The 26005-nt window shown below is 51.6% G+C and overlaps 2 protein-coding genes across 4 annotated transcripts in view; both read left to right on the top strand.

Moving 5' to 3' along the window:
- SYT17 (synaptotagmin 17) overlaps positions 1–2362 on the top strand; it is a 32811-nt gene extending 30449 nt beyond the window's left edge. Inside the window, exon 8 of the mRNA XM_015642355.1 lies at positions 1227–2362. Coding sequence (XP_015497841.1) covers positions 1227–1423 — 197 coding nt within the window. The 3' untranslated portion in view covers positions 1424–2362. The remainder of the gene's footprint in view (positions 1–1226) is intronic.
- A 2327-nt stretch (positions 2363–4689) lies between these two features.
- On the top strand, positions 4690–13022 carry CLEC19A (C-type lectin domain containing 19A). 3 transcript variants are annotated; one of them, XM_019008198.1, is made up of 5 exons: positions 4690–4878; positions 10149–10314; positions 10783–10876; positions 11624–11756; positions 12516–12596. In XM_019008198.1, exons 1-5 carry the CDS (start codon positions 4773–4775, stop codon positions 12518–12520), a joined length of 504 nt encoding a protein of 167 aa, XP_018863743.1. In that variant the 5' UTR covers positions 4690–4772; the 3' UTR covers positions 12521–12596. The 3 variants fall into 3 exon arrangements, with proteins under 3 accessions (XP_018863743.1, XP_015497904.1, XP_015497905.1); XM_015642418.2 differs by having other exon boundaries at positions 4691–4878; positions 11624–11739; positions 12521–13022; XM_015642419.2 differs by having other exon boundaries at positions 4692–4878; positions 12521–12694.
- Positions 13023–26005: the final 12983 nt, after the last annotated feature.

Genomic DNA, 26005 nt, shown 5'->3' with positions numbered 1-26005 from the left:
AGAGGGGCAGGTTAAAGTGATGCTGATCACTTGGGGGTGTGCTGTAATAGGAAATGCACAGCTCTGACAATGGTGTGTGGTTAAAAGTGAGGTTGAGTGTGTTGTGCTCGCTGTCCTGCCTGCCTGTGAGGGTGTGCTCACATCAGGTGATGCCGTGGGGGTTCCCAGATGTTGTTTTGCTGCCAGTGCTGGTTTCCAGCAGCCCTGGAGAGCTGGTGCTGCTGGCAGGGGCTCGATGCCAGGCTGGACATGCTCTGGCTGCACCAGCCCAGCTGGATTTGGAGCTCCTGTAGACATTTGTCCTTAAAAATCCCTCTCCTTCCTGAGGAGATTTTTTAATCGTTAATATTCCAGGCAGTGCCTGTGGATATCCTGGCTTCAGCTTGCAAGGACTTTGTTTCAGCTTTCTAATGAGTTGAGGCAGGGCTTCGTTTTGCAACACACAAAGTGCTTTTGCTCCTGTCTGCTGGGAGTGTTCAGCCCTCCCCAGGATCAGGCCCATCATTAGGGTTTGCTGCTGTCTGCGATCTTTTGTTCCAGGAGACTGGGCTAATCCAAAGGACAGGCTGTTGGGTTGATGTCTCTCCCTCAGCTGCTTTCCTGGACTTTTAGCAAGTAGCTGCATTATGAGAGAATGATTGAAATTGTTGCAGTGTAAACATCCTGCTGCCAGCCTGGATGTGTGTGATTCCTGTCTCGGAGCAGGGAAGGCTGTCGATCAGCACTGGAGTGTTCGTGTGATGTGGGTTTGGAGGAGGGCAGCTTGGGATGCTGCTTTGGTGTTCCCCTGGGCTCAGGCTGCTGGGCTGCTTTTGTGATTTCATGATGCCCTGGCAGAGCTTCTGGCACTTCTTTACATGATGAAATTCTCCTTCAAAGCCTTTGAGCAGCCTGCTTCCAGTAAAAGGTGTCCCTGCCCACAGCATGGGAGTTGAATAGGATGATCTTTCAGGTCCCTTCCAACACAAATCATTTTATTGATCTACCTATTCATGGTAAATCCCGTGGTAACTGTGGATTTGTGTCTTATTTGAATTGTATTTCAGTCTGTAGTACAGCTTGTTTTGCTCCTGCCAAGCTCCTGTGTCTGTAAGGTTTTTCAGATGCTGAGTTACTGGCACCTGCTGTGGGGGGCCATCTGTAGGAGATTTGGTTTCCTGGGGCAGGGCTCTGGGTGGGCGAGCGCTGCTTTTGCCTTGACCAGTCTCTGTTTCTGCTCTCCCCAGTGTACGGGCACAACGTGAAGAGCAGCAACGACTTCATTGGCAGGATTGTGATCGGGCAGTACTCGACGGGCGCCCCCGAGTCCAACCACTGGCGCCGCATGCTGAACGCGCACCGCACGGCCGTGGAGCAGTGGCACAGCCTGCGCTCCCGCGAGGAGTGCGACCGCGTGTCGCCCGCGTCCCTCGAGGTGACATGAGCTGGGGCACCAACGGCAGCCGGACCGAGCGGGCGGACGAGATAAACCATGAACCGAGGACCGAAACACCCCACCTCACACCCTACACGCACCCCACAGCAGCTCCGTTGGATTAAAGCGGCCGCCGGTGCCCGGCCGGCCGCGCTGGCCTCAGCGATCCGTGTCCCACGGGTCCAGCTGTTCCCCTGGGGCCTGACCTCTGGCCGCTTGCCCCCAGCTGTTGGCATCCCGCGGGAGGAGCGCGGGGCCGGGCTGGGCATGGACGGGCCGTGGGAAGCACGGAGTGGGTGGAGGAGCTGGGAGTTGCCTCTGTTGTCCTTCCAGTCCAAATCCATGGCTCATCCTCTTGGAGATATAAGTACCCGTGTGCTCTCATTGGTGAACGTGGTAATTAGACTAGAATATTTTTTTAAACGGTAGAACCTGTGGTGAAATCGATTCTGACTGCAGTTTTGTCCTTGTACTAGTTTTTACAGAGTTAAGCTGCTGTTAGTGTTTGTGTGCTGGGGCACGCGTGTGGCCCACGTCGGACGGATCCCGTGTCCCGTCAGCGGTGACCTGCCAGTCTCGATAGCAGTCTGTGTGCGTAGTAGATTCCGTGCTGATATAGAAAAATAAACATTTCCAATAGCATTTGTACTGGGAAAATAAGCTCGTGTCCTTTCAAACGTGCTGTGCAAAAAAAAAAAACCTGCTCCAGGGACTTTGGCGGTGAAGAAGACCCAGAAAACACAATTTTAATTCTCTCACAGACTGCAGTGGCTCTTTCTGTGTTGTGTGTGTTTACCCAGGTAGTTCTTCAGGTCACCAAGTGAACTTTGCTACGGTCAAGCTGTCCTGTTGGTTGCTTCTGTACACTTTATTTTTTCACAGTGTATTGTCTGGTATGATGCAGATCGTATATTTATTGAAAATAAAATTCTATTTAATTGTGCCACATAGATTGGGACGATACTTGTTGAATTCACCTTTGTGTTGACCTCCTTCAGTTATGCTTATGGCAGAAAAAACACCACAATGTTGGCAGTTACCCCGTTTTTACTCCCTGCAGATGAACTGGGAGCAGTTTGAGCATATGCTGTAGGAGGCTGATCTCTTCCTGTAACTCACAAAGGCTGAGGCAAAGGGCTGTGGTTTCAGCAGCTACTGTGGTTGACATTAATGTTCTTCCATGTGGGGCCTGTGGACAGCAGAATGAGCTCAGGACATCCATGGGTGCAGACACATGCTTTGCCCAGCACTGGGGATGAAATGTGGACAGAAGGTAATCTTGCCCTGTCCTTGAAGTCATGAGGTGTCTGTTCCACGGGGAGGAACAGTCATGTACACAGGATGCCAAAAATTGGAGAGGGTGCCCAGAGGGAAGGTCAGTAAGAGCAGAACAGAGCAGCGTGGGAGGGAGGGGAGCAGGAGGGATGAATTGTGGCCGTGCTCCTGGCTCTGCAGCCAGCAGGTGAAGCACATCTCATGTTTGGTGAAGTTGGAAGGTAACCCAAAGTGCAGCTGCAGCTCCAGCTGGCACTGCGTGCTGGACGTGCCTGTGCTGTCCCAGTGCTGGGAGCAAAGCTGGTGCCCAGCTGCTGTGCCAGGCTCGGGGCTGTGCCTCGGGGGCAGCACGGGGGGCTCAGTGCTCCCAGCTGTGCTGGGGGACACTGCTGCCATCGGTCTGGTTGTCAGAAACCAGGGTAAAAATTATTCAGGGTCTCTGCTCCCTCTTTAAACATGAATATTTTTGTGCTTTGGGAGTAGATAAACATGCTCAAAGATTTTTGTTCTGTAGTTTGCCAGAAGTTGTTTATAACATTGGCTTTATCTAAGGATGGCACACAGGAAAGAAGGGAAGAGGCATGTCTTGACTTCTTATAATCCAAATTCCTTCATTTTTAGTGTTCTGCTGTAGCAGTAGGCTTTTCCTTGAACCAGATAATTTCAGATGAATGTATGGGAGGGGAGAGGTGTTCATAAAAGGCTTTATTTAATAGGAAGAAAACTTAATACAGAAAAGTTAACTGAATGAGTTACTGTCTCTGGAGTAAGTCTGGGTGCTTTACTGTACTGAAAGCTTGGTATCACCCCAAATTGTTTATACTTGAATGTCTAAAAATGGGTCAAAAATGCTGAAAATTTTAATCTGTAGCTAAGAATAAAAAGGGAACAGCATTGAGAGTGTTCCTAAACAGTTCCTTCAGTGCTGATTTAAGGCATAAACTGGAAATTGACAGGACCACAATACTGTATAGTATTTGTGCCTGTACTATTTCCCTTACAAGTGCAACAGTTAGAGAAGGATCTTATAGAGTGTTTCTAAAAATCTGAAGTTTATGTCTAACAGAATGGTGACGACAGGAAGGAGACATGCTGGATTATATTGGTACAGGCTGCTGTATCATATCAGGTTTTCTGCTGTTACATGATGGCATGGGCCCAGCACCTGGCAGATGGGCACAGAGTGAATTCCTGAAATAGCCTTGGAGCCCCGGGCACAGCTGGGGGTTCCTTCTTCGAGGCCGTTTAAGTGTGTCAGTGCCTTGCCTTGCTCTGGGAGAAAAATCCCAAACCAAACACAGGAAAAAAACCCAACAATTCCCCCACCCGCCCGAAACTAAACCAAAACAAAAAAAAGGACGCCCCACAATGGGGCAGTGCCGTGTTAAACCCCACTGCCCTGCAGCCCTGGGAGCCTTTCCCCTTCCCGCTGCCGGGGGCCGCTCCCCGGTGCCATCGCAGCCCTCGCCCTTCGCCCTGCCCGGTCCGTGCCGGCAGCGGGGTCCCGCCGGCCACCCCCCGGTGTCGGGCTGTCCCCCGGGGGCGAGCGGGGTGATGCCCTTACCTGCGGCCCCGGCGGGTGACAACAGCTCTCCGGGAGCAGCGTGTGCCCGAGCCGGGCTGCGGGCAGCGCACGGGACCCCGGCCCCGGCTGGGATGCGCTGAGCGGGGCCGGGGGCGGGCTGGGGGCAGTGTCCCGGGTGCGGGTCCCGGTGGGATGCGCTGAGCGGGGCCGGGGGCGGGCTGGGGGCAGTGTCCCGGGTGCGGGTCCCGGTGGGATGCGCTGAGCGGGGCCGGGGGCGGGCTGGGGGCAGTGTCCCGGGTGCGGGTCCCGGTGGGATGCGCTGAGCGGGGCCGGGGGCGGGCTGCGGAGGAGCCGCCGCTCGGGGGAGGGGGCAGCGCGGCCCCTATATCCGCCCCGCCCGGCGGCAGCCCCAGAACCCGCGGGGCCCGGCCCGAGCGCGACCCCCGCGGCCGGAGGGAGCCCCGCGCCGGCCGGAGCCCCCCGGGAGCCGCAGCCGGCCGGACCCCGAGCCCCGCGCCCGACGGCACCGAGCGGGAGCCGTGCCCGGCCGCTCCGGCCATGGGCGGCGGGCGGGCGCTGTGCCCGCTGCTGGCCACAGCCCTGCTGGCCACTGCCCTGCTGGCCGCACACGCCTTCCCCCAGACCAACATCAAGATCAGCCAAGGTGAGTGCCCGGCGCTGGCCTCGGGGATCTGATCGCCGGCCGTGGCGGCCGGGAAGGAGCGTGTGTGCCTCCCGCAGGGCTGGCAGCTGGCTTCCCCCTGCCCCAGAAATCCCTGACTTTATTCGAAATCAACCTTCTTCATGGGGACGTGCCAAGGGCTACCCCGGTCCTTATCTTGGCGATGCCAAAGGTCTCTGGGCTGGCTTTGTGTGCCAGCTCAGCCCTTCACCAGCACTCTGCCCTGGCCGTGCCTGGGTCCGGTGGCAGGAATCGCTGCGCCAGGCACACACGGGAGGGGTGCGGGGTTGTGGCCGTGCAGCCCAGCAGGACAGGCTGAGGACCACCAGGGCTCCTCGTTCATTCACACTTACTGCATGTGAACAAATACGGGACTCTCCCCTATTCCCCCTCTCTGCTCCGAGCTGCTGCTGACTGCTGTACATCACTTAGGTTTCTTCCAAACTTTTCCATGGTGTCGGTGCAAGCGAGAGTTGCTGCACCAAGTTTGTTTGAACCCTGTTAGGTTTATTGGGACTGTGAGTGGAAAGGGACTCCTTAAGTGCTTTTTGGTGAGATCGTGAGAAAAGGGATCGATACAAGCCTGGCTTTCCTGCCAGACGCCTAATCCGTGGGAGCGTTGCCAAAACTAATTAAGGAGGAAAAAAAAACCTCTGCAAGATAACTTCTATCTGTCAGTGCCAGCTGCAAGAGCATTGCTGCTGGTATTGGCTATAGCCTCACAACTCAAAACATACCTGCTAGAGGATTTGAAGCTGTAAAACCAGCTTGGTTTCATTAAAGAATTTTAAAAAGTAAAGTCCTCAGTGTGAGAGGATGTCTCTCCCAATGTGCTTCAACTGATGTTTAATATTTCACTTGAAAACTTTTGCTATGTGCCTTAAAAACATTTCAGGGTGTGTAAAATATTGCCCAGTTATGAGATTCATGTCTCCATCAGTGGAGACATCCCCTGCAGCTCCATACAGCCCCCAGATACACTGAGACCAAGGTACCTCCTCTGATCACTTCCTTCAAAGGTGGATTCTCAGTGTGATATTCTTTCATCTGTTAATGAAAAACAAACACTGCAAGTAACATGGAGGTGGCATTGTTTGCCCACGGTGACTGTAATGTCAGGGCTTAAGGACTTGCTTCTAAAGCCATGGGTGAGTTGAGGTATCCCAACATCACACAACAGCACTGTCTTAGTCCCAGCCACATGCTCCTGCCCTCCAACCCCCTGTTTAAATGCTTATTCTGTGGGTTTGCTCAGAAGAGGATGTGGTGGGATGGACATCAGGCTCAGCTGGCACCCCCAGCTTACCACGGGCAGTTTCTGCTGAAGTCATCCTGGGGGTGGCTTCTGGGGGTCCCCTGTCCCCTCTAACTCTTGCAGCTCCAGCAGTGCCAAGCCTGGGTGAAGCCCTGCTGCTGGCCCTCCCCGTGGCTGGAGCTGGTGAGAGGTGACTTGGTGTTGGGGAGCTCCAGGATGCTGGTCCTGAGCCCAGCTCTGCCAGCTGGACCTGCTGCCCATCCCTCACTCTCACCACCACAGCCCTCAGGTCCTGCTGCACGGCTTCTGCCCTGGGAAGGACCAGACTGACACATGACAGGGATCTCCTCAGCTCTTCTCTGCTGACATTAATTTCAGATGAGCCTCTTGGGCGTTGATGGACACTCTCCAAGCCCAGCTGCCTGCCAAGAGCTGAAGAGGTTCACTTGCCTTTTCAGGTCAGACGGCAGCATTAGCTTATGGATCTGCGGGGGGTGTCTCCTGGCACCTCTAAGTTTTGAGGAAAGCTGCCAGCTGTTGATGAAATGAAGTTCTTTGATTCTCTGCAACAAGAAGAGCATCTGCTGCCAGCACTGACCTGAACTGGTCTGCTGTCAAAAACTCTTTGATGGAGCTGCAGCCCCTCAGGAGTCTTCCTTTCCTGGGCATCCCTTGCCAACCTCATCCTAGCCTCAGATTTCACATCTCAAACCTGCAGATCCGTGGAAGTGAGGCAGCACTGCTCCTTGGGACAAAGATTTCAGGAGCAAACTTGCTCTTCACCAGCTGACTCCAGGGGAGCCATGCAGCTGGTAGCAGGTTTTTTTTTCCAGTAGCATCCTGAAATGAAGATAAACCCTTGTGAAACTGGCTAGGATTTTCTCAGTTAATTATTTCTAGTTGGAAATAGGCCAGCCGGGGAAGTGAAACTTTTTTGGCAGAGCAGTGCCAGCTTCTGTAAGATTTTGATAAGTGATTTTCCTGGTAGTTCTACAGTGGGGCTCAGCTAGTAAATAAATAAAAAGGCTCCAATTTGGCACTGACACAAATGCAGAGAGCACAAAACTTTATTTCTGACCCCAAATATTTGTTTTCCAGCTTTTCTGAGTTAGTAACAGCTGCTTGATCTGAGTCTTATCCTCAGCCAAGTTTGATGCTGGTTTAAAGCATGGTCCTACCCTTAAAACTGCTGAATTGCTGTCAATTTTGTAAGCAAAAAAAGGGAGAAAGGGTTCTTGCCATCATTTTTCACCAGGAATTTGGGGACAAATGGGTGGACTGACTTGGGGTCAGCAGGAACCCCCATGCTGCAGGCACTGGCTGTGCTGATCCTGCCCTGTGTGGAGGAGCTGATGTTTTGCTGGTGTGGTTAAAAGTGAGGATCAGGTCTAAAAAGCTCCCAGATGCTTTCCCTGTCACCTTCTAGACCAAAATACCACACACAGCTACTGGCTTGGGTTGTGAGGCTTTCCTGGAGAGCCATGAGTAGGCCCCTATATTCACAACTTTACATCAGATTTATTATGGTCTTTCTGCTACAAATATTTCAAATAAAGCAGCTCCCCTAATTGTTCCTGCCCGAAAAACTGGGACCGGTAGTTCTCCTCCAAAGAGACAGCCAAAGCCTCTGATCCTGACCTAACAGAAAAGATGCTAATTAAAAGCTGACCTCCCATATTTTCCTTTTTGGTATATTTAACCTTAAATTCCTTCAGGCACCTCTGGTTCACTGAAGCTCGTCAAATTAATGCTACCTAATGGGAACCAGTATGGAATAACAAAGAGGGACTGTCTCAGTTTCTGACTTGGTTTCAGCTGCTCTGAACAAACATGAGGCTGATTTTCCCTGGCAATTGGGGTGCCCATGGGCCAGCTGGGAGCAAGGACAGTGGGACTCCCACTGCAATTAGCACTCAGCAGCGAAGGCTCCATTTGCTGGGGATGCTGCTGCGTTAAGCCCTGTGAATTTTGCCACCACGCTGCTGGAGGTGAGGATTTTGTCAAGGCACTATAATAAAATCCCAATTGCTGGGGCAGCTGGTGGTGCCTTGTCTGGCACAGAGCTCTGGGCTGTCCTCAGCAGGAGGGAACAGCAGCCTCGAGTCTCTGCAAGCCAGGACCAGATGCCAGCCCTGTCCTTACTGGGGGTACATGCCTCACCTGAGACCTGGTGGTAGAGCTGAAGCCTCATACTGGAACTTTGACCCTTGCTCTGCTTTGGTTTTGGTGGGGACAGGGAACCCGGGCCAGCATCATGAGGGGAGGAATCACATCAGCTTTTGGAGTTCCTGGTCCTGCTCTATTGCTCAATGAAGTAAATTGCATCTCCTAGGGCTGTTCTAAGGTTTATCCCAGTGCAATTTTGGCCGGGTGTAAATCAGAGAACCGAACTCTGCATCACCACTGAGCTGTCTTTATCTTACCCACTCTCCCCAAAAGCTGTTTTGCTCTTCCAGCCCAGCAGGCCTTATCCTTTTTCCTCCATAGCCCATAACTGGTGCTGATGAGGATGGGAGAGCCCCTTGAGCCCCTCAAGGGTTTGTTTGGTGCAGAGCTGCCCCCAGTCTCAGCTCCTCTGGAGGGATGCCTGGGGGTCCCAAGGCAGGTTGATGGGGTGACAGCCCCACAGGGCTTGGCAGTTGACTTGGCCTTGCTCAGGAGGAAAAAAAGACTCTTTGCATTTGTGGTTTGTCACCTAGGAGGGGGCTGTGACAGCAGGGACCCTGTGGGCTGGCTGGTGGCTGTAGAACACTCAGAGATCCCCATGTGGAAAGAGCTGGTGAGAGATGAAATTATCACCCAGAGCTGCCAGCATTGGCACAGGGAAGGATTTGGCTCTAAGAATGCTCACACAGCTGCTTTGGATGCACCTTGCCTCTCTTTTTCTCCACGCTGTTGCTTCCCTAGCCACAGCCACATCCCTTGCTGCTGCTGGCAGGGTTTTGCTGTCCCCACCCTCAGGGAAAGCCATTCCCCTGGCCCCTCAGTACTGGAGGCACCACCCTGACCTCGCTGGGCTTGAGCCTGTTACCTGCATGGATAGTCTGATGGCATCTGACATCTTCCCTGAGCTCCTTCACACCCACCCTGCCACTGCCCCACTCTCTTCAACAGCAGCACTGACCCCAGACCACGGCTCCCTGGGGAGTGGGAACTGGCTCAGGGGGAGCTGGCAATTTCCCCACATTCACAAACTAGCAGCCAAGAGAGCTGAGTCTGTGTGCCCCAAGACCTGAGTGCTGCATCCTCCCCACACATGGGGGAGCAGAACACGGAGGAGATTGGAGCAGTGTGTTAATGCCACTGCTGTGTTTAGACAGCGGCAACTACAAAGGCTCCAAAGGGACATCCTGTCCTCACAGTGGCCTCTTCTGGGGCAACTTCCCCACCGTGCTGGAAAGCAGGGGAGGAGGAGCAGCTGTGTGTCCCGGTGTTATCTGTTGGTGGGAGGCAGGCAGGCTGGCACCGCTCCCGACAGCTATTCCTGGGGCTGGGGCCCGATGTGAACGTGCACGGCTGCATCCCAGGGACAGGGGATGGGGGTCTCCTTGGCGGGAGGAGGTGCAGGCTGTCCTTGCAGGAGGGCAGAACACGGCCATAACCCCTCAGCCCTGGCTGTCAGCTCCTGTCCCAGCACAGTGGCTCCAGCTGACAGAGGCGAGAGGAACCCTTATCTCCGTTTTCCCAGTAGCAAATGTCAGTGCCTTTATTTTAAGCATCCTCTATCCAAACTGATGTCAAGCAAGCTTGGAATGTCCCTCCTGATTTAGACACATGATGAAACTGAGAACCTGCAACTTGTTTAAAATGCATTTTGACTTCTGCAAACTTTTGCACGGCTGCTGCAGCAGTTGTGTTTTCCCTGGTGTGTTTGGTGGTTATTTGCCTGGGTGAGGTGGGAGAGCAGGGCTGGGCACTGCTGCCTCCACCACCTGCTCAGCTTCCTGGCCAAGCTGCCTCACCACCAGCTGCTGGATGTCCTCTGCTCTGCCCCCAGCCATGCCTGAGCCTGTCCACGCCTACTCCTGCCCGCTCTTCTGGACAGAATATGAAGGCCACTGCTACCGGTACTTCCCCATCAATAAAACCTGGGCTGAAGCCGACCTCTACTGTGCCGAGTTCTCCATCGGCATCAGATCAGCCAAGCTGGCCTCCATCCACAGGTGAGGTGTGCAGAAATGTGTCATCCCACCTGACACAGCCTGGGGAGGAAGGGAACTGGGGGCAATCCCATTCCCACATCACAGCTCATGTTCCTACACATCCCTCTGCAGCAGTGGCCCAGTCAGGGCTGATGCACAGGTCACACAAAGGCAATAAGAGAAAATAAATCCCTTTTCCTGGATGGGCAGGGAAAATGGCATAGTATTCCCTAAATTGCCCCAGGCTGCAGTTTTTTACTCTAGAAAAAGGGATAGAAGTGCACAATTACACAGGCTTTTTTCCCTATTCCCTCTCCCCCAGCTCTCAGCAGCGCTCCTCTTGCACAGAGCCAGGAAAGGAACCAGCAGCAGTAAGAAGCAGGGGACCCAGTTGCCCACGGGCCCTGTGGTAGGGTGAGTGCTTAGGGGCACTCCTGACCATGTGCTGACATCTCCTCTTGATTGCCCCGTGCTGCTCTGTTTTTCCAGCTGGGAAGAAAACGTCTTTGTGTACGACCTGGTGAACAGCCGCGTGCCCGGCATCCCCACCGACATCTGGACAGGACTCAACGACCTACGGCAGGTGGGAGCTCCCTGTATCATATGGGAAATGGCTTTGAAAAACTCACCCCTGTGCTTCCCCCCTGGAAAGCCACTTGGTTTTCTTCTTTGCCCCTTATACCCCCTTAAATCAGGAGGTGGCATAGAGCCTGTGGTGTAGAGCAACTTGTTACTTCACCCATTCCAGTCTGCTTTTAAAAGAGAAGTGTTGCTAGAATTAATAGATTAATCAATAATTACTCGTATCACATTTGATTACTGGATTAATAGAAAGAGTATTGTACTGCTGGTCCAAGAAGAGCAAATAAACTGAAAGGTCTTCAGTGTCAAACATCACCAAGTTCCATTGCTCTCTTGTGATCCTCTGTGACTTTTGAAAGCTGACATATTGGAAATATATAGTCTTATATGTTAGAAAGAAAAATTGAGACCCTGAGAGAGTCTCATGTCTGCAAATTTTTTTGCAGATCCTGGAAAAGGAATGGAAAATGAAAAGGAAAATGAATGCAGAGCTGGGTGGGAGTGTTAAAAATATATAGATTTAATTTCTGGGCTTCCCCTGGTGAGAACACTGTGAAACCTGGGGCTGTTCTTGGCAGGTTTCCAGTTGTAAAACCCAAACGTGCTGTTTGGGCTTTGCTGGGTGGTGTCTGTCTGTCCCTGGGCTGTGTGGCACTGGGGATGGGGTGGGGACACCATGGAGTGGGCCTCCCACCCTCTGCAGTCACAGCCCTGTGGTGACAGCCTCTCTCCACTGGCCTCGTGTCAGGAGGGTCACTTTGAGTGGACAGATGGCTCCTCCTTCGACTACCACTACTGGGATGGCAGCCAGCCTGACGATGGGATCCACTCCATCCCGGAGGAGGAGGACTGCGTGCAGATCTGGTACAGACACAGCAGTGGTGAGCGCCCAGGGCACCTTCAGTGTTATTTGCATGTCAATAAATTCAATCCACCGTGGCTCCTGCTTTTCTGAAGAGTTTGCTGGCAGGCAGGATTTGCATTTTAATTTTTTAGTATTATTTTCCTTTTTTTTTTTTTTCTTTACAGTGAAAAGGTGTTTTCCCTTTCACCATGTACATACATGCATACATACTCATCTTCCCTCTGCTCCCAGCCCATCTCCCTCTCCCACAGTAGCAGCAGGACAGGACCATCAGCTGCCTTGAAGAATTACCAGATTTAGTCAGAGGTCAAATTTTTCCATTTCCCCTCCCAAACGGGAAACCTGTGGAAACACTCCCTGGTCTGCCAGCTTTTCTCTCCCATGCTTGGGCCAGGACATCTTGCTGAAATGGGACAACACCCTGCCTGTGCAAAAATCCCACTTCCCACCCTCACTGCCAGTGAGACCAGCCAGGTGTGTCCAGGCCCCCCTGATGTGCCTAAATGTCCTGTCCATGGGCAGCCCTTGGACAATTTTGGGGCAACAGGACTGTGTTTGCAGCTGTCCCTCCACTACCAAGTCCAAGCTGGGGCCTGGCCTCCCCTCTCACCTCCCCCAGATGAGGATGCTGGGGGGAAGCATGACTGAATGGCACAAATGGGAGCACATCCAGGGAAAGCCTCCCACAGTGGCAGGAGGTTCTGGTCCCAGGGGCAGTGCATGGTTCCCTCCTTTTGCCTTTTTCCAGCTAATGCCTTGGTGGTTTTTTTTGGAGGGTAGCACTGCGCTCCTGGAACGACAACGCCTGTGGCAGATCCTTCCCCTTCGTCTGCAAGATCCCCTCCCTGGCCCTGGACTGAGGCTGCTGGTGCTGCCCACACCCCCCTTCGTTCTGGGTCACCTCTCCAGCTGTGCCAGGAAGAGCAGTCAGGACATGGCCTGGGCTGGGAGAGCCGTGGATCCCCGGCCAGTCCCCGGCTGCAGAATCCCTCCTGGGAGTATGGTGGGGATGAACCTGGTACTGAGCAGTGACAGGAGCTACATCCAACAGCAAAGGAGTCCCCAAGCCCGAGTCTGGCTCTGGATTTCACATCAACTATCACAGCGTGTTAGAGGAAGCCAATACACCAACTGTTAGCACCCAGTAGTAGCCGTGTGTAGGAAATGCTTTTGCCTGTTGATCTGTGAAGAGTGGAGGGAAAGTGTTATTTTCTGTTAAGTTATGCAAAATGCCTCTTGTCCATGTTATTTTTCTCTCTGCTAAAATAAACTGCAAACAGCAGCTGGAGGCTCCGCTGTCTTTCTTGCCCTGGAGTGGCAGTAATTCCCTGGGGACTTGGGGTTTCATGTGAAAGGAGTTTTCCCCCCAGCCTGCTCTGTATTTCAGAGGTGTGTTGGGGGGAATGGCTGCCTGGGAAAGTTTATTTTATTTTCTCTGTTTTCTGGGGTGTGTGGGGCAGCCTGTGTGCTCACCCTGCCTGGCCCCCACAAACAGAGCCACCAAGGAGGGTGACAGTCAGTGTCCACAGCTCAGCATCCCCGAGCAGGCAGGTTTGGCCAGAGGACTGAATGAGCTGGAGGGCAGGTGAGGAGCTGACACAGCCTGGCTGGGGCTCAACCCATCCTCACAGCCCGCTCCTGCCTGGGGAGAGCTTGCAGTGTTTGCTGCAGCCCTGCTTCCCAGTGAGATGATGTTTTCTCCCTAAGTCCTTGCTGATGTCCTGTGCTGCACTGGCACCACAGCAGTACTTCTGTCTCCCAGGTAAATCATTTTTGTGTGGTTTGGTAGCTGCTGTGTGCCTTTTGGAACTGCTCAGTGTGGAGATGGGACACTCCTCCTCGGACAAGGGTGGATTTGCAGGGTTTGGGTGTAAGTGGGGCTCTGCTGGTGCCAGGGAGGGCCCCAGGGAAAGGCAAGGCTATTGAGGGAAAAAAAGGCTTCTCCTTTGGGGGACACAGCTCCAAGGGCACTGCAGGCAGAGACAATAAATCCAGTGCTCCTCAGGGAAGCCCAGGGTGTGAGCTCTGGTCCCTCACACCCCCATAGCATCCAGGTGGCTTTGCAGGTAGCCCTGTCCTGGGAGCCAGGAGTCCCTTTTGTCCCTGCTCTGGCAAAAGCCACAGGGGCTGACCCATCTCAGCTGCTGCCTGCAAAGTTGAGTACTGTCAGAAGCACTGTCATAAAATTGTCTGGTCCCCCTTGATGCCACCATTTTAGAAATACAAGATTCCAAAATGAAGGCTTTCCAGAGTGATTGCACTGGATGCAATTGGGGTCAGTAGCTGAGGCTCCACTGGGAGCTTGGAACTGCTTCCTCAGATGGCAGTGGAGCTTTTGGCTAAGGTATGTTTCCACTTGGAGAGGAACTGGAAAATTTGGTGGGGGTAACAATGGTGTTGGAAGTGAAATGTGTGTGCTGGAGCAAGTTTCTAAAACAAGAAAGTGCTGTCATCCCTGATTTTGTATTTTTCTATATAAAAATATTTATATAGATATAAAAATGGACAATACATATAAATAAAACTATTATTTTTATTGGATTTTTAAAATTAATATACACCCTATTCATATATTTATATGGAAAGTTAGCCATTTGTGTAGTTTTCAGTTCTGGATTTCAGCATTGGATGTGTTTCTAGAGGCTTTTGTTTCACCTGAAAATAATAAATTATGTATGGAAGTATGTAAATAAAGCAGCTGTTTGAAAAGAAAGCTCTTGGATGCAGCAAGCTGGATAAAGTTGATGTGGTCTGTGGCAGTTTGAAGAGCCAAGCGTGGTGCAGGACCTGTCTGCTGAACTCGTGGTTCTGAGGGCAGATGCTGAGCTGTGGTCCTGTGTGGGATGGACGCCCCAGCACAGGGCAGGGGACAGCCCAGTGTCCCCTCGGGCTGGCAGTGCCCGAGCCTGTCCCAGGGCAGGGCTGGGGCTGCAGGGACAGCCACCCACCCCCAGAGATGCTGCTGCACCGTGCCAAGCTCGGCTCCAGGCTGCCCCTCCCCATTTCTTTTCCCTGTTCCTCCTGTGTCTCCTGTCCAGAGGAGCTGGGAGTTCATCAGGGCTGGGGATTGGTATGCCTCGAGCCAAACAACTGTCTTTTTTCCCTGCAAGTGGTATGAGATGTTTCAAAAGAAAGGTTAAAACCTTCCCTTGGGAAAGCGTTTGAAGACCTGGGCCCTACTGTGGTTAAAAATATTGCTAATGGGGAGCCCAATGAAAGCTGTCACCTCCAATTTATGTCTTCATTTCCAGGTAAAAAGAACTGAACATGCATGACCTGAAAGTCAGGACCAAAGTTAATAGGGGCTTTGTTTCCCAAACCCCCTGTCCTTCTCCTTTGGCTCCAGGGTCCTTACTTAAAAATCAACCCTCTGTCCTTGCCAGTGTCTTCTGTTTCACAGTAATCAAATAAAATTCAGAAAACAACAGGAGTTTTCACCTCCTTAATGAACTTCTAGTGGATCTGGCTTGATGAAAGATGGGCCACGCCCTTTCTCTTGGCTTGGATGGTTCCAGACTCTGCATGGCCTGGAGCAGCTCCAGATTCCAGGATGAACTTCTTTATTTTTCTCTTCTCCTTGTCCCATAGCCCCTCACTCCCTTGTTATCTTGAATTTCTCCCTTCTGGCTCTCTCTGTGGTGCAGGCAATGGGAAGAAAGCTGGCAGCAGCAGGACTCTGACACCTCTTCTGCACATCACTTGCAAGTGACTGATTCCCGAGGGTCTTTTTATGACACTGGTTTTCTCAGGAGTTGAACACCTTCTTTTGTAGCTCATGAAAGCTGGGATAAGTGTGAACAGTGTGTGATACAGCCTGGGTGTGGAGCAAAATAGGCTTAACCCTCCTGTCCCCTGTTTCTGAGCTGTAGAGGCAATATTGCCCCCAGCCCCAGATGGGCCTGCCTGCACCTCTGACCTTTGGATTCCTTTTATTCCTACTTTGATTATTTCCTGAGATGTGCTGTTGGATATTGTGATACAGGACGTGGATGTCACAGCTTTTGGGCATGCTGGGGCTGCCCTGGCACAGCCTGGAGAGGATTTTCCTCCCCAGTGATTATCTTGACTGCTCCAATGCCTGCCTGGGCTGGGCTGTCCTTTCCTCTACTAATTGGGTTAAGATTTTTTCTCCTGTAAATGACTGGGAGAAGAAGGCTGAATCATGAGCTTTTTCTTGTGCATTTCCCTTGGATTTAATTGCTTGAGTAGTGGCTCAGCTCCTGCCCTGAGGCCAGGATGCCACAGAGTGGTTCCCTTTGACAGAGAACAAAAATATCTCGGGATCAAAAAACATGCTTTGAGCAGCTCAGAGAGTACATTACAGACTGGCTGCAACAGTGAGCTCCATCACCAAAATACCCCAAGCCACAAAGCCCTATGATAAATGCTGTTACCCATCTGTGGAGTGGGGTTAGCGTTAAATCCACAGCTTTAGTGCATCCCAAATACCTGGGAGAGTTGGAGCAGGGGAAGGTGAGCAGGATTTGGCCCCGTGCTGTGTGGGTCTCAGTGGATGTTGGCTTAACTGAGCTGCTCCTGCTGTTCTATAGGAGGGCTTTCCCATCCCATCTCATACCATCTGCTCCCTGCTGCTGCCAGGGAATGAGCAGGACAGTGGGAACCAGCAGGGACAACTCTGCTGGAAATGTATCTCCTTCTGGGCAGCCTGAGGGCTCAGCTGCAGCAGCCATGCCTCCTGAAAGAGGCATGAATCAGGCTGGGTTTATACACCCTGGAAGCTGCTGGTGTGTAATGGCACCTGAACTAATTGCAAAAGCTCAGTGAAACTTCCAGCAGCACCAGTTCCCCTCGGACAGGCTCAGAGCTGCCAGGGGCTCCCCCAGCCTGGGAGACCCTGGGATGGGGCTGCCTCAGCTCAGGAACCCTTTAATGCCAGGGCCCATTGTGCTTTTGATTGTTCCCTTTTGGTACCCCAAAAGTCTCCTCCTCTTTTGTGGCCAAGGATTTCCAGGCCTCCTGAGAAAACTGTGTTGCTGGGGAAAGCTGGCTGAGGGCCAGTACCCGTCCCTGATTGGCACAGGCTCCGCAGCACTGCCACCTAAAAACAGTGGTTATGTTTTTCATTAACCACTTTGACTTTCCTGGGGCTCAGTAGCTTGGCTGGAAACTTTCATTCCTGGGTGCAAATTGCCAGAGCTGCCACTGATCAGAGGTAAAGCAAGATCTGATGGGAGCACAAATTCCCACTGTGGTCCCTGCTCGGAAAGCCGGTCAGCCTTGAAGGACACAGAGCCAAAGCATAGGTGACGTGAGAGAGGAAGGATCCAGAGCTGGCACTGTACATGTGAGTGCCTGGAGCTGGGCAGAGAGGACAGGGCTGTTCTGGGCTGGTGTGAAAGAGCTGATGCTGCTCGGCAATCCTGGCTCTGTCCCCAAGCGGGGTCCCGGGCACCGCGCTCCTGCTGTGCTGGCAAAATGTAGCTGTATTTGGCAATCTACCAAAAAAGTCTAGTCCAGCTCTCAGGGTTACCATGGCAACTAGATATTTGCTCATTTGTATTTCTTGAAAATTATACTGGGCTGCTGATTGCCTCGTTTGTGAAGCTCTTTGTCAGGACGCCAACAAATCCCTGTTTGTCGAGGGCTGTGAGGGAGCGAGTGGTGCTGTTGTTGAGCAGATTTCTGAATGGGAACTCTGCTGGAGTGTGGGTGTGTTATGACAGCATCCCTCCCACAGACACCCAGGAACATACCCCTGGCCTAGGAAGAGGGTGCTTGCTCTGCTCATCCCCTCTGACATCCATTACTATTTGTGCCATTGCTTGGGTTAACATAAAATGTGAGTGACTTGTCATGGGAGACCACACTCAGGATGGGACGGGGGAAGGCTTGACAGGAAACTGTCTTTTTTGCAAGGAAAGGATTCATAAAGTATCTTCCTCTGGCTGTTTTTGAGAATCAGCCACAGGGTAGGAAGGCAAGAGGTTTAACTGTGTCCCCTGTGTTCAAGGGAGGAGGTGAGAGCTACACGAGTGGAGGGGCCCCAGGAGCAGCACCCACTCACTGAGATGTGGCTGTGATCCTGCTCACAGGGAAATAACCACCATCCTCTGCTTCCAGAGTACACAGAGACTTGGAGGCTTGGAAAAATGCCAGCTCAGATTAAATGCTCACTGGGTTTTGGTATTGCAAAGCTGGCACTAACTGTGGAGCAGTGGGAAAGGATGATGCTGCAGGGCTGGCTAGAACTTTCAGAGGTGTCTGTAAAAGAGGATAGGGCAGGCTTCTCTTTTCATCCTGAAGGAAAAAATTAATTTGATTTGGATGCTGTTTAGGCTCTATGGCCCTGGGTTCCTGAAAGTCAGTTGACCCACAACCCAGCAGCTGTTTCAGAGCTCAGCATTCCTTATCAAGTATTTGCTTAGCTGCAAAAAGCCACTTGCCATGAGCTCCTCTTTTGTCTTGTTGAGATAATTAAATGAGGAGTTTGTTCACATGAGGCTGTAAGACCTTCATAGGGTCCCAGTCTGCTCAGCAGTGCTGGCATGTGTGGAGCTGACATGTGTGCCCATGTGGAGCATGGGGGCTGCAGGACCTCATCTCCATCGTGGCCAGCTGCCTCTGTCCTCAACCCTCAGCACAGGCTGCCCTCAGCAGACACTGAATGTGAAGATCCCAGGCAGAGGGAGAGGAAGGAAACAGCAGCAGTATGGGTTAAAGCAATTAAATGTGGTATTTTATCAGTGTGGAGGGCAAGTGCTTACAGGAAAGGGCTGTGGCCTTTATTAATCTCCAAAGCATTATATGAAATCATGGTCCCAAATAAATGCTGAATGCAAATGATGAATGTAATAATCCGGAATGGATAGCTGCCCTGGATTTAGATGGGTTGTCAAAGCGATTGTAATATAGTAATAGCAATAAGATTAACAACTCTAATGAAATCTTAAATGCCAACTTTGCAACCTGCCCTGTTTTCTGCACTGACTCCATCAAGGGATCAGTGGGGTTCTGGGTGTCCCTTTGCACATGATCCCTCTGATCCCCCATGTGCACTGCCCGACTGGGATTTCAGTGTTGGGGCCCCATATCCACACAGGTGAGGCAGAGCAGCTCCTGCCCTGGCAGTAACACAGTTTGGGCACCGAAAATCCTTGCTGAGATTTGATGGTTTTGGATGTATTCTGCATCTACAGCAAATTCACCCTTCATTGCAGGTTACCCTGGCCCCTTGGGTGCTCCCTGCTGCAGGCACATCCCTTGCAGGATGAGTGACAAGGCAAAAGCCACTGGGCTCCCAAAGAATCCTGGTGCTGGTGGCTTTGGTCCCTTTGACCCTGGGTACCCCCAGGATGTTATTTTTGGGAAAGGACTGGTGAATTTTTGGGGAAGGACTAGAGAGTTTGTGGCTTTGGGTGGAGTGGGGTGAGGTGATGATGAAGGATGCTGCAGTTCTTGCACTCCTGGTTTTAGGAAACAGCCATACAAGACACACAATGCCTGTCAGGGTGGGATTTTTAGCCCCAAAATGTCATTGCAGGCTCTCGCTGCTCATGATGTCTGGCAGCTGCAGCCACCACATTTTCTCTCCCATTACTTTCTCGATTTTTCTGGTTTAAACTGGGCAAACCCAAAAAAAGCTGCTGCTTTGTTTGAAGAGTTCAGTGTAGTGAATGACCCATTTTTCTTCTTGGATGAGTCATGGATCCTCCTTTGAAAGATCTCATTATTAATATGCCATTTGAGGGATATGTCTGAATTTTCCAGCGGTGGCAGCAGCCTTGTCTGTGCTCACCAAGGAACTCTCACAATGAGTGGCATATGCCAAATGGCTTAATGCACAAGATTTAGTGCCTATGTACTTTTAAAGGATATTGCTTTCATGCTTAACACATTTTCCGTATTAGAAATGTATTGGAATTCTTCTCATAAGCAGGAGAAGGGGATCCCTTCCCCTTCTCACCAAAGAGAAGCAGAAGAGGAGAAGGGAGGTATTTTTAGGTGTGCAGAATGGTCACAGAGTGGGGTTGCAGCTCAGGGAGAGTGACCACCCACCACATTTGGGGTGTATCCCAGAGCCCTGCTCTTTGATTCTTGCACAGACCTCACTGAACTGTTGGCAAAACGAGCCCTTGTGACAGATGCCCCCGTTAGGGGAAATGCAGAGTCCAGCAAACAGAGAACAGTGTCAAGTTGTTTTGGGAAGAGGCCAAATGAACCATTTGGGCTGTCTGAACTCCACCTCAGGTGGAGCCAATATGCCCTTTTAAAAATGTTATCTTTATTTATGAGATATATTTTCCCTAATATTTATGGAGCTCCTGCCTCCAAAACACCACCCAAAATTGACTTTAAACACTCCATTCCTAGTCTAGTGGGTGCTATGGTAACTCAAGGGTACCAAATACAAGTTAACAGAGGATAACATTCCTTCCATTTTCAATTTGGTTTTTTTCCCTGAACTGCACTTTCGAAATGTAACTTCTCTGGAGCATCTTGCCAACACTCAGTCTCAGCAAACCTGGTGAAAACACTTAATCATGGAATCACAGAATGATGTGGAATGGGCCTTAAATATTATCTCATTCCACCCCTTCTGGCATGGGCAGGGACACCTTCCACTAGACCAGGTTGCTTTGAGCCCACCTTGTTCTCTCCTTGTCCCACCCTGTGCAGAATAACCAGCATCGAGGTCTCCCATGGACATTTCTTCTGCAGTTGAGTCCAAATTACATGATTTTGAAGTTCTAAAGATGTATTTGGTAAGATTTACACTAAAACCTAATTTCAGGCTGATTGTATACCACAGGAAGTTGTGGTGCATTTCACCTCATTAGCCTGATTAGCTGGCTGAGCTGAACCATGAGCACTTCATGCTCTGATGAGAATAGCTGAGAGAAACAGGGCCCAGTAGTTAATAAGGTTTTTGGCAACATGGAGATTTTGGGGCTATCCAGGTGTTGGAAGGGCCCTGTGGATAAGTGGCTGTGGAGCTCTGCTCTGCTGGGAGACTGGGACATTCTCCTGTTCCATTGAGCTTTGCCTTTTTTTTACCCCCCCAGTCCCTTGGTTCTTGTGTATCTGCTGAAAATAACAGACCTCTGTCAATTCTGGAGTGGGGCTTGTGCAATGGGGAGAGCCTGGCCATGTTTCAGTGCTCCCTGACTTCCAGGGGGACCATTTGGGTGTGCAGAGGTTTTATGGATGGGGGGTTGCACATGGGAGCAGAGGCCACACAAATTATTTCAACCTGTATCTTAGCCACTCAATTTAGAGACTTTTTAATTATAAATGGAGCTGGTATCCATGCACTTGTCTGCCCCAAGACTCTCAGTGTGTGCTCAGAGCACCCCAATTTAGTGGATCAATACTGATTTAGTGGATTTAGTGATGGTGCCTGCTTGGGCTCCCCAAGATGGAGAGTGCATTGTGGGCTCTGACCCATCTTCTGATTTGGGGGGAGCTGTGGGATGGCACATACCTCTGAGATGAGCAAGAGGTTTTAAAGAAGAGGTTTTTTAAAGAAGTAGGTGGGAAGGGAGGCAAGTACAGAGCCCTGAGGGGTGGGGCAGTTGGCACCTGCTTGGGAGAATGCTGGAGTCTGCTGAGGATCCATCCTGGCCATATCCCACCTCAGCCCCTCATTGCTCAGGGAGCTCAAGCACCAGCTTTCTGGGGCAGCTCGTGCTGGCCATGGTCTCTTCTGCCCCCTCCAGCGTGGTGAAGTCTGCCTTGAGCTTGGCTATCCTAGGAAGCAAGGCAGAGACAATCCCATGTACAGCTTCATCAAACAGAAAATTATGTCAGATTTGATTAAGAGGTGGGATAGAGAGGGAGGAATAACCCAGCCTCTATGGTATTCATCACCCAGGGAAAGGCAGTGCTGGCAGTTTGCATCTCTGGTGCCTCCTGGAGTGCCCAGCAGAGCTGGACAGCAGTTTTCCATCGCAGGCTTCAGGGATGGAATTTTGGGCTGATACAAGGGAAATCCCATCTGGCTGCTCTCTGCTCTGGCAGTTTCTGCTGGCCCTGGAGAGCCCTGTGGGTCAGGGGCTGTGCAGGGGCTCAGCTGGCACACGCCTGGCTCATTCTCCAAAAGGCTGGGGCTGCTCTGGGCTGTTGTATTACAAGCTATCATCATGCAGACAGTGCAGCACATCTCCACTGCATCCCTGGCAATGTCTGGCATCCGTGTGATTTCCCCTACCCTCCTTTAGAATATGATTTTGAACAATCAGCGTGTGATTCAGCAATAAGAATGGTAATTACATGGCACAACCACAGGGTTAAATTGGTTTCAGCCATCACCAAGGACTTACTGAACGTTTGTATTCCTGAACAATTATTGTGATTTTCTTTAAATGATTTAGTCCTGAATCCAGCGTGGTTCCCTTTAGACAGGATTTGCCCCAGCTTGTGTTCATATTGCAGTAGAGCTCACAGTGATGGTGCTGAGCTGGAGCCCAGAGTGTTGCAAATGCAGCCCCTAAATAAGTTATTGAAATATGTCACAATCATTCCTGAAACGCTTCAAAAAAGGAAAAGAAAAAAATAAAGGGAGGAGAAGGCAGATACAATGACATACTGATAATTCATCTATCCCTGCCTGTGACCTGCGCCAGGCTCTCATTTCTAATGTGCTGGAATGAACCAGAACATCATTAATGGCAATGGAATCACTTCTAGATTTATGTCTTCACAGTCTGAAGTTTGGGCTGAATCACCTTTGGTATTTCAGGACAAATGAGACCATTCAGGAAAAGAGAAGGAGCTACACAAATACTTTTGGCAAGGTGGAATCTGATCTCTCTTAGTTTACCAAAGGATGCATGGTTTTCTGTGGGTGTTTCTGGCTTGCACTCCCCATTAGAAAGTCAAGCAGGCTGGGTGAGCGTAGTGCAGCTCACACAGGTGAGACAGTGGGAGGGGGGCATGGTGGGATGTAGGACAGCCACCATCGCTTTCCTGGGCTTCACGTGTCCCCTCCAGACACGGAGGGACACGGGAGCCCATCTGCAGCCACGTGCCAACTCCGTTATCGAGAGTTGCACGCTTGCACGCTCCGGTTTGGTGTGTGCTGTGTCTCCCTCTTTGCATCCCGAGTTTCTGAAAACGCACTGCCATATGTTGTATGAGCTATAGGCCGGAGGGGATGAATCACGGCTCCCACTGCTGAAATCCTCTCCCGCCAGGATCTTGTTGTTATTGATGATACACAACTATTTCGGGAGAGGTGGGGTGGGCAGGCAGTGCCGTGGGGCTGTGATCAGGCTGGCAAGGTAACCCCGAAGAGCTGGGTTGGACTCGGAGCATCTGGCACAGAAAGATTGCAGAGCCAGGGCGCCTCCCCTGCCGGGGGCTCTCCAGACCCTGGGGCGCTGGAAATACTCAGCCCTAACTGGGACCTTAATGCACCGGGATGAGATTATCCTAAGGCAGGGCAGCTCCTGGTGAGCCGCTGTGCCCTGTCACCCGTGGGTTTCTCTGTGCCGAGTGGCTTTCCCTGGGTGCAGGCACCACGGCAGGGCACCACTGCCACCCTGAGCCTTTCCTCCTATGAGCTGCTCTGCCAGCTGAATTTACCTACAGCTCTTTCCGCTTAGTTCCCTCTGTTTTCACAAGGATTATAAAGCACAGTCTTGCATCTGAAAGCAAACTTCAGGTTCTTCTGTTTACAAAGTGCTGGGATTGAAGGCCGGGATCTCAGGCAGTGGCAACAGCCTGGTGGGGTCCCAAAGGAAGCCAACCACGATGGGGCACAGCAGGCTCCTGGGGATGCACCCCTAAGAGCAAAGCCAGGCAAGAAATAGGGATAGAATAGGGGGAAAAAGCAAATGCAAGCAGTCATGTGATGGATTTATTACTTTGGGAAAGACAAACACTAAGACTGAGGTTTTTCTCGGAGTTTCTCTGCTCCAGCTCTGATGGTGCACTCAAACCAGAAGTTGGTGTGCACTGGGGGCACTGGCACCTGCACCGTGCAGGGCACACGAAAAGGGAGAGTCACTCCAGATGCACAGTTTGACAAAGGATGCTGTTAACTTGTTTTTTTTCTCCTCCAATAAACACCCCGAGGATGAAGAACAGAACACTGACTCCAGGCAAACGCCTGGATGCCCAGCCCATCACCCGCTCAGGACCGGAGGGGGTGACCCGGTGTCCGCAAAACCATTCCTGCCGTGTCCTCCGTGGGTGCCACAGCTCGGCGGGGACCGGGGGCTGCACCGGGGGGCTGCAGCGTGGACTGCAGCGGGGACTGCAGCGGGGACTGCAGCGGGGACTGCAGGGGGGGCTGCACCGGGGGCTGCACCGGGGGCTGCACCGGGGGCTGCACCGGGGGCTGCACGGGGGTTTCGCGAAGCAGCGGCACCGTCCCTCCCCACGCTGCCAGCGCTGCAGCTCCACCACAGGCCCTCTGGGACACAAGAATGTCCCCCCGACGTGGCTCGGACCGGATCCCTGCGTGTCCAGCCGCACATCCGTGAGAGCGTGCTGCCATCTCTTGGCTATGCAAATCGGGAGGCACAGCCGACTCACAGCGGCTCCCGGGAAACTCGCATTGCCGGGGAAATAAATGTCCCTTCCCACATCTGTGTGTTTTTAGCGGTGCTCCCTTCACCTGTGCAGTGAGCTGGGTGCCAGGGCAGAGCCCTCAGCACTGCCTGCGGTGACACCGTGGTGGCACCTGACAGCCCAAGCTGAGCATCCAAGGGACCACACTGTGTATGGGGACACCAGCTGCCCTTTCTTCCAAACAACATACTCAAGTGGCTGCTCTTAGTGTTTCATCCCAACACAGATAAAGATTTTCTGTAAAATTGAAAATTATTTACTGAAAGTAATGGAAAATCTCAGGCCCCCCTGTTTGCTTCAGGGACACACTGCAATATCCAGAGCCATGTAATGAGCCCTTTCCTGGGCTTAAAAACAGAGCTTACAAGCAGCAAACAAGCAAACATTCCATTTTATATACAGTGTTTAGTCTGTGTGCAGCCCAGGATTGGATGGTAACTACTACCACCAGGCACAACAGGTTTCAGAAATGAACTTCAGAAAATAAAATATCTGATCCCTCTCTGGTGAGGCCCATTCAGAGCTAAGCATGACTCAATCCATCCATCCCCGCAAAATCCACCAGTGTGATTTCTTTCTAAACAAACAGATTATGCTCTGACAGCTCCAGGGTACCAGCAGCTGTAGAGGTTATTTGTTGGAATGTCAGCCCTTCTTTCTCGTTTGTGTGAGACCTTATAGCTCATCTGTGGTCCTTTGAAAAGGAATAGAGAAAATGGAAATTATTGGAAAAATATAAGTGAGTAGTTGTGGCTGCTGAGGCTGGATGTGGGAAATGCAACCTGACAGCTCAATTCCCACACCAGGCTGGAGCTGAGCAGCCACCCACACTGCAGAGCTATGTTCTGAACCCCCCTGGGGCTGGTCTGTGCTGTGTGATCCCTTCTCCAGTGGGGAAGCATCCACCACTGGCACTCGGTTCAGCTCCATCAGTGGTTTGGCTGCAGCTGCAGCAGGGCTGAAATACCTCCTGGGAGTTCACCCTGGGTTAAACTCTCTTTTGGGATGAATGTTTTTGGGAGAACAGCCCAGTGATTGTTGTCCTGACCAGCTATCATGAGCATGTGCTCCACAGGTTCCCCCTATCCTTCCAGGGTGATAAAGCCAACGTTTGAGCAGCCATAAAAAAAAAAAAAGAAAAGAAAAAAGAAAAGAAGAATTGCCTGGGGGGATTATCAAGTCAAAGTGTGCCAGGTATCTCATTAATGCAGATGTGATCCATTTGTATATGATGTCTCTCTGGTAGTGATGTAAGCTAGTTTTCCAACTATAAGGCTCACAATAAATCACTTTTCCAATATTGAAAAATAAATTTCAAGGATGCTGCGCTGAAAGGAGATGGGGGGAGCATGGGATGGGGACCTGCTCTGAGCTAATAGCCTATTGCTGAGAATAAGAATGTTAAATTGGTGCAATTCAGGCTGTTTTTCTTGCCTCTGCCCAAATCAACAGCAGTGAGTCATCACGGCAGACAGCATCAGCTGCCAGCGCAGCGCCTCAGAGGGCAGGCTGCCGAAACCTGCTGCTCTCCTCTGCTGCTGACAGGAGCAGGACTGATCCCAGACACCCTCAGCACCAAAACAATGATCACTCCATGGAAACATGGTTTCAGAAGCCAGACACCCTATGTTTTATTTTCAATACCAGAAGAAGCCCTGCTCCTCTGCAGGGATGGGAGGCTGTGGAAGATTCTGTCTGAGTGGACGCTGTGGAAGAGGAGCCATGAGATGG

The sequence above is a fragment of the Parus major genome, chromosome 14 (genome assembly GCF_001522545.3).
Source record: "Parus major isolate Abel chromosome 14, Parus_major1.1, whole genome shotgun sequence".
In the NCBI taxonomy this organism is placed as follows: domain Eukaryota; kingdom Metazoa; phylum Chordata; class Aves; order Passeriformes; family Paridae; genus Parus; species Parus major.
The sequence above is the reverse complement of the archived record's forward strand: the minus strand, read 5'-3'. Positions and strand labels throughout refer to the sequence as shown.

Excerpts from the sequence above, each read along its gene's own strand:
- CLEC19A (XM_015642418.2), top strand. The coding sequence starts at position 4,773 with ATGGGCGGCGGGCGGGCGCTGTGCCCGCTGCTGGCCACAGCCCTGCTG. Across the intron at positions 4,879-10,148 it reads CAACATCAAGATCAGCCAAG|CCATGCCTGAGCCTGTCCAC; the intron begins GTGAGTGCCCGG and ends CTCTGCCCCCAG. Across the intron at positions 10,315-10,782 it reads AAGCTGGCCTCCATCCACAG|CTGGGAAGAAAACGTCTTTG; the intron begins GTGAGGTGTGCA and ends CTGTTTTTCCAG.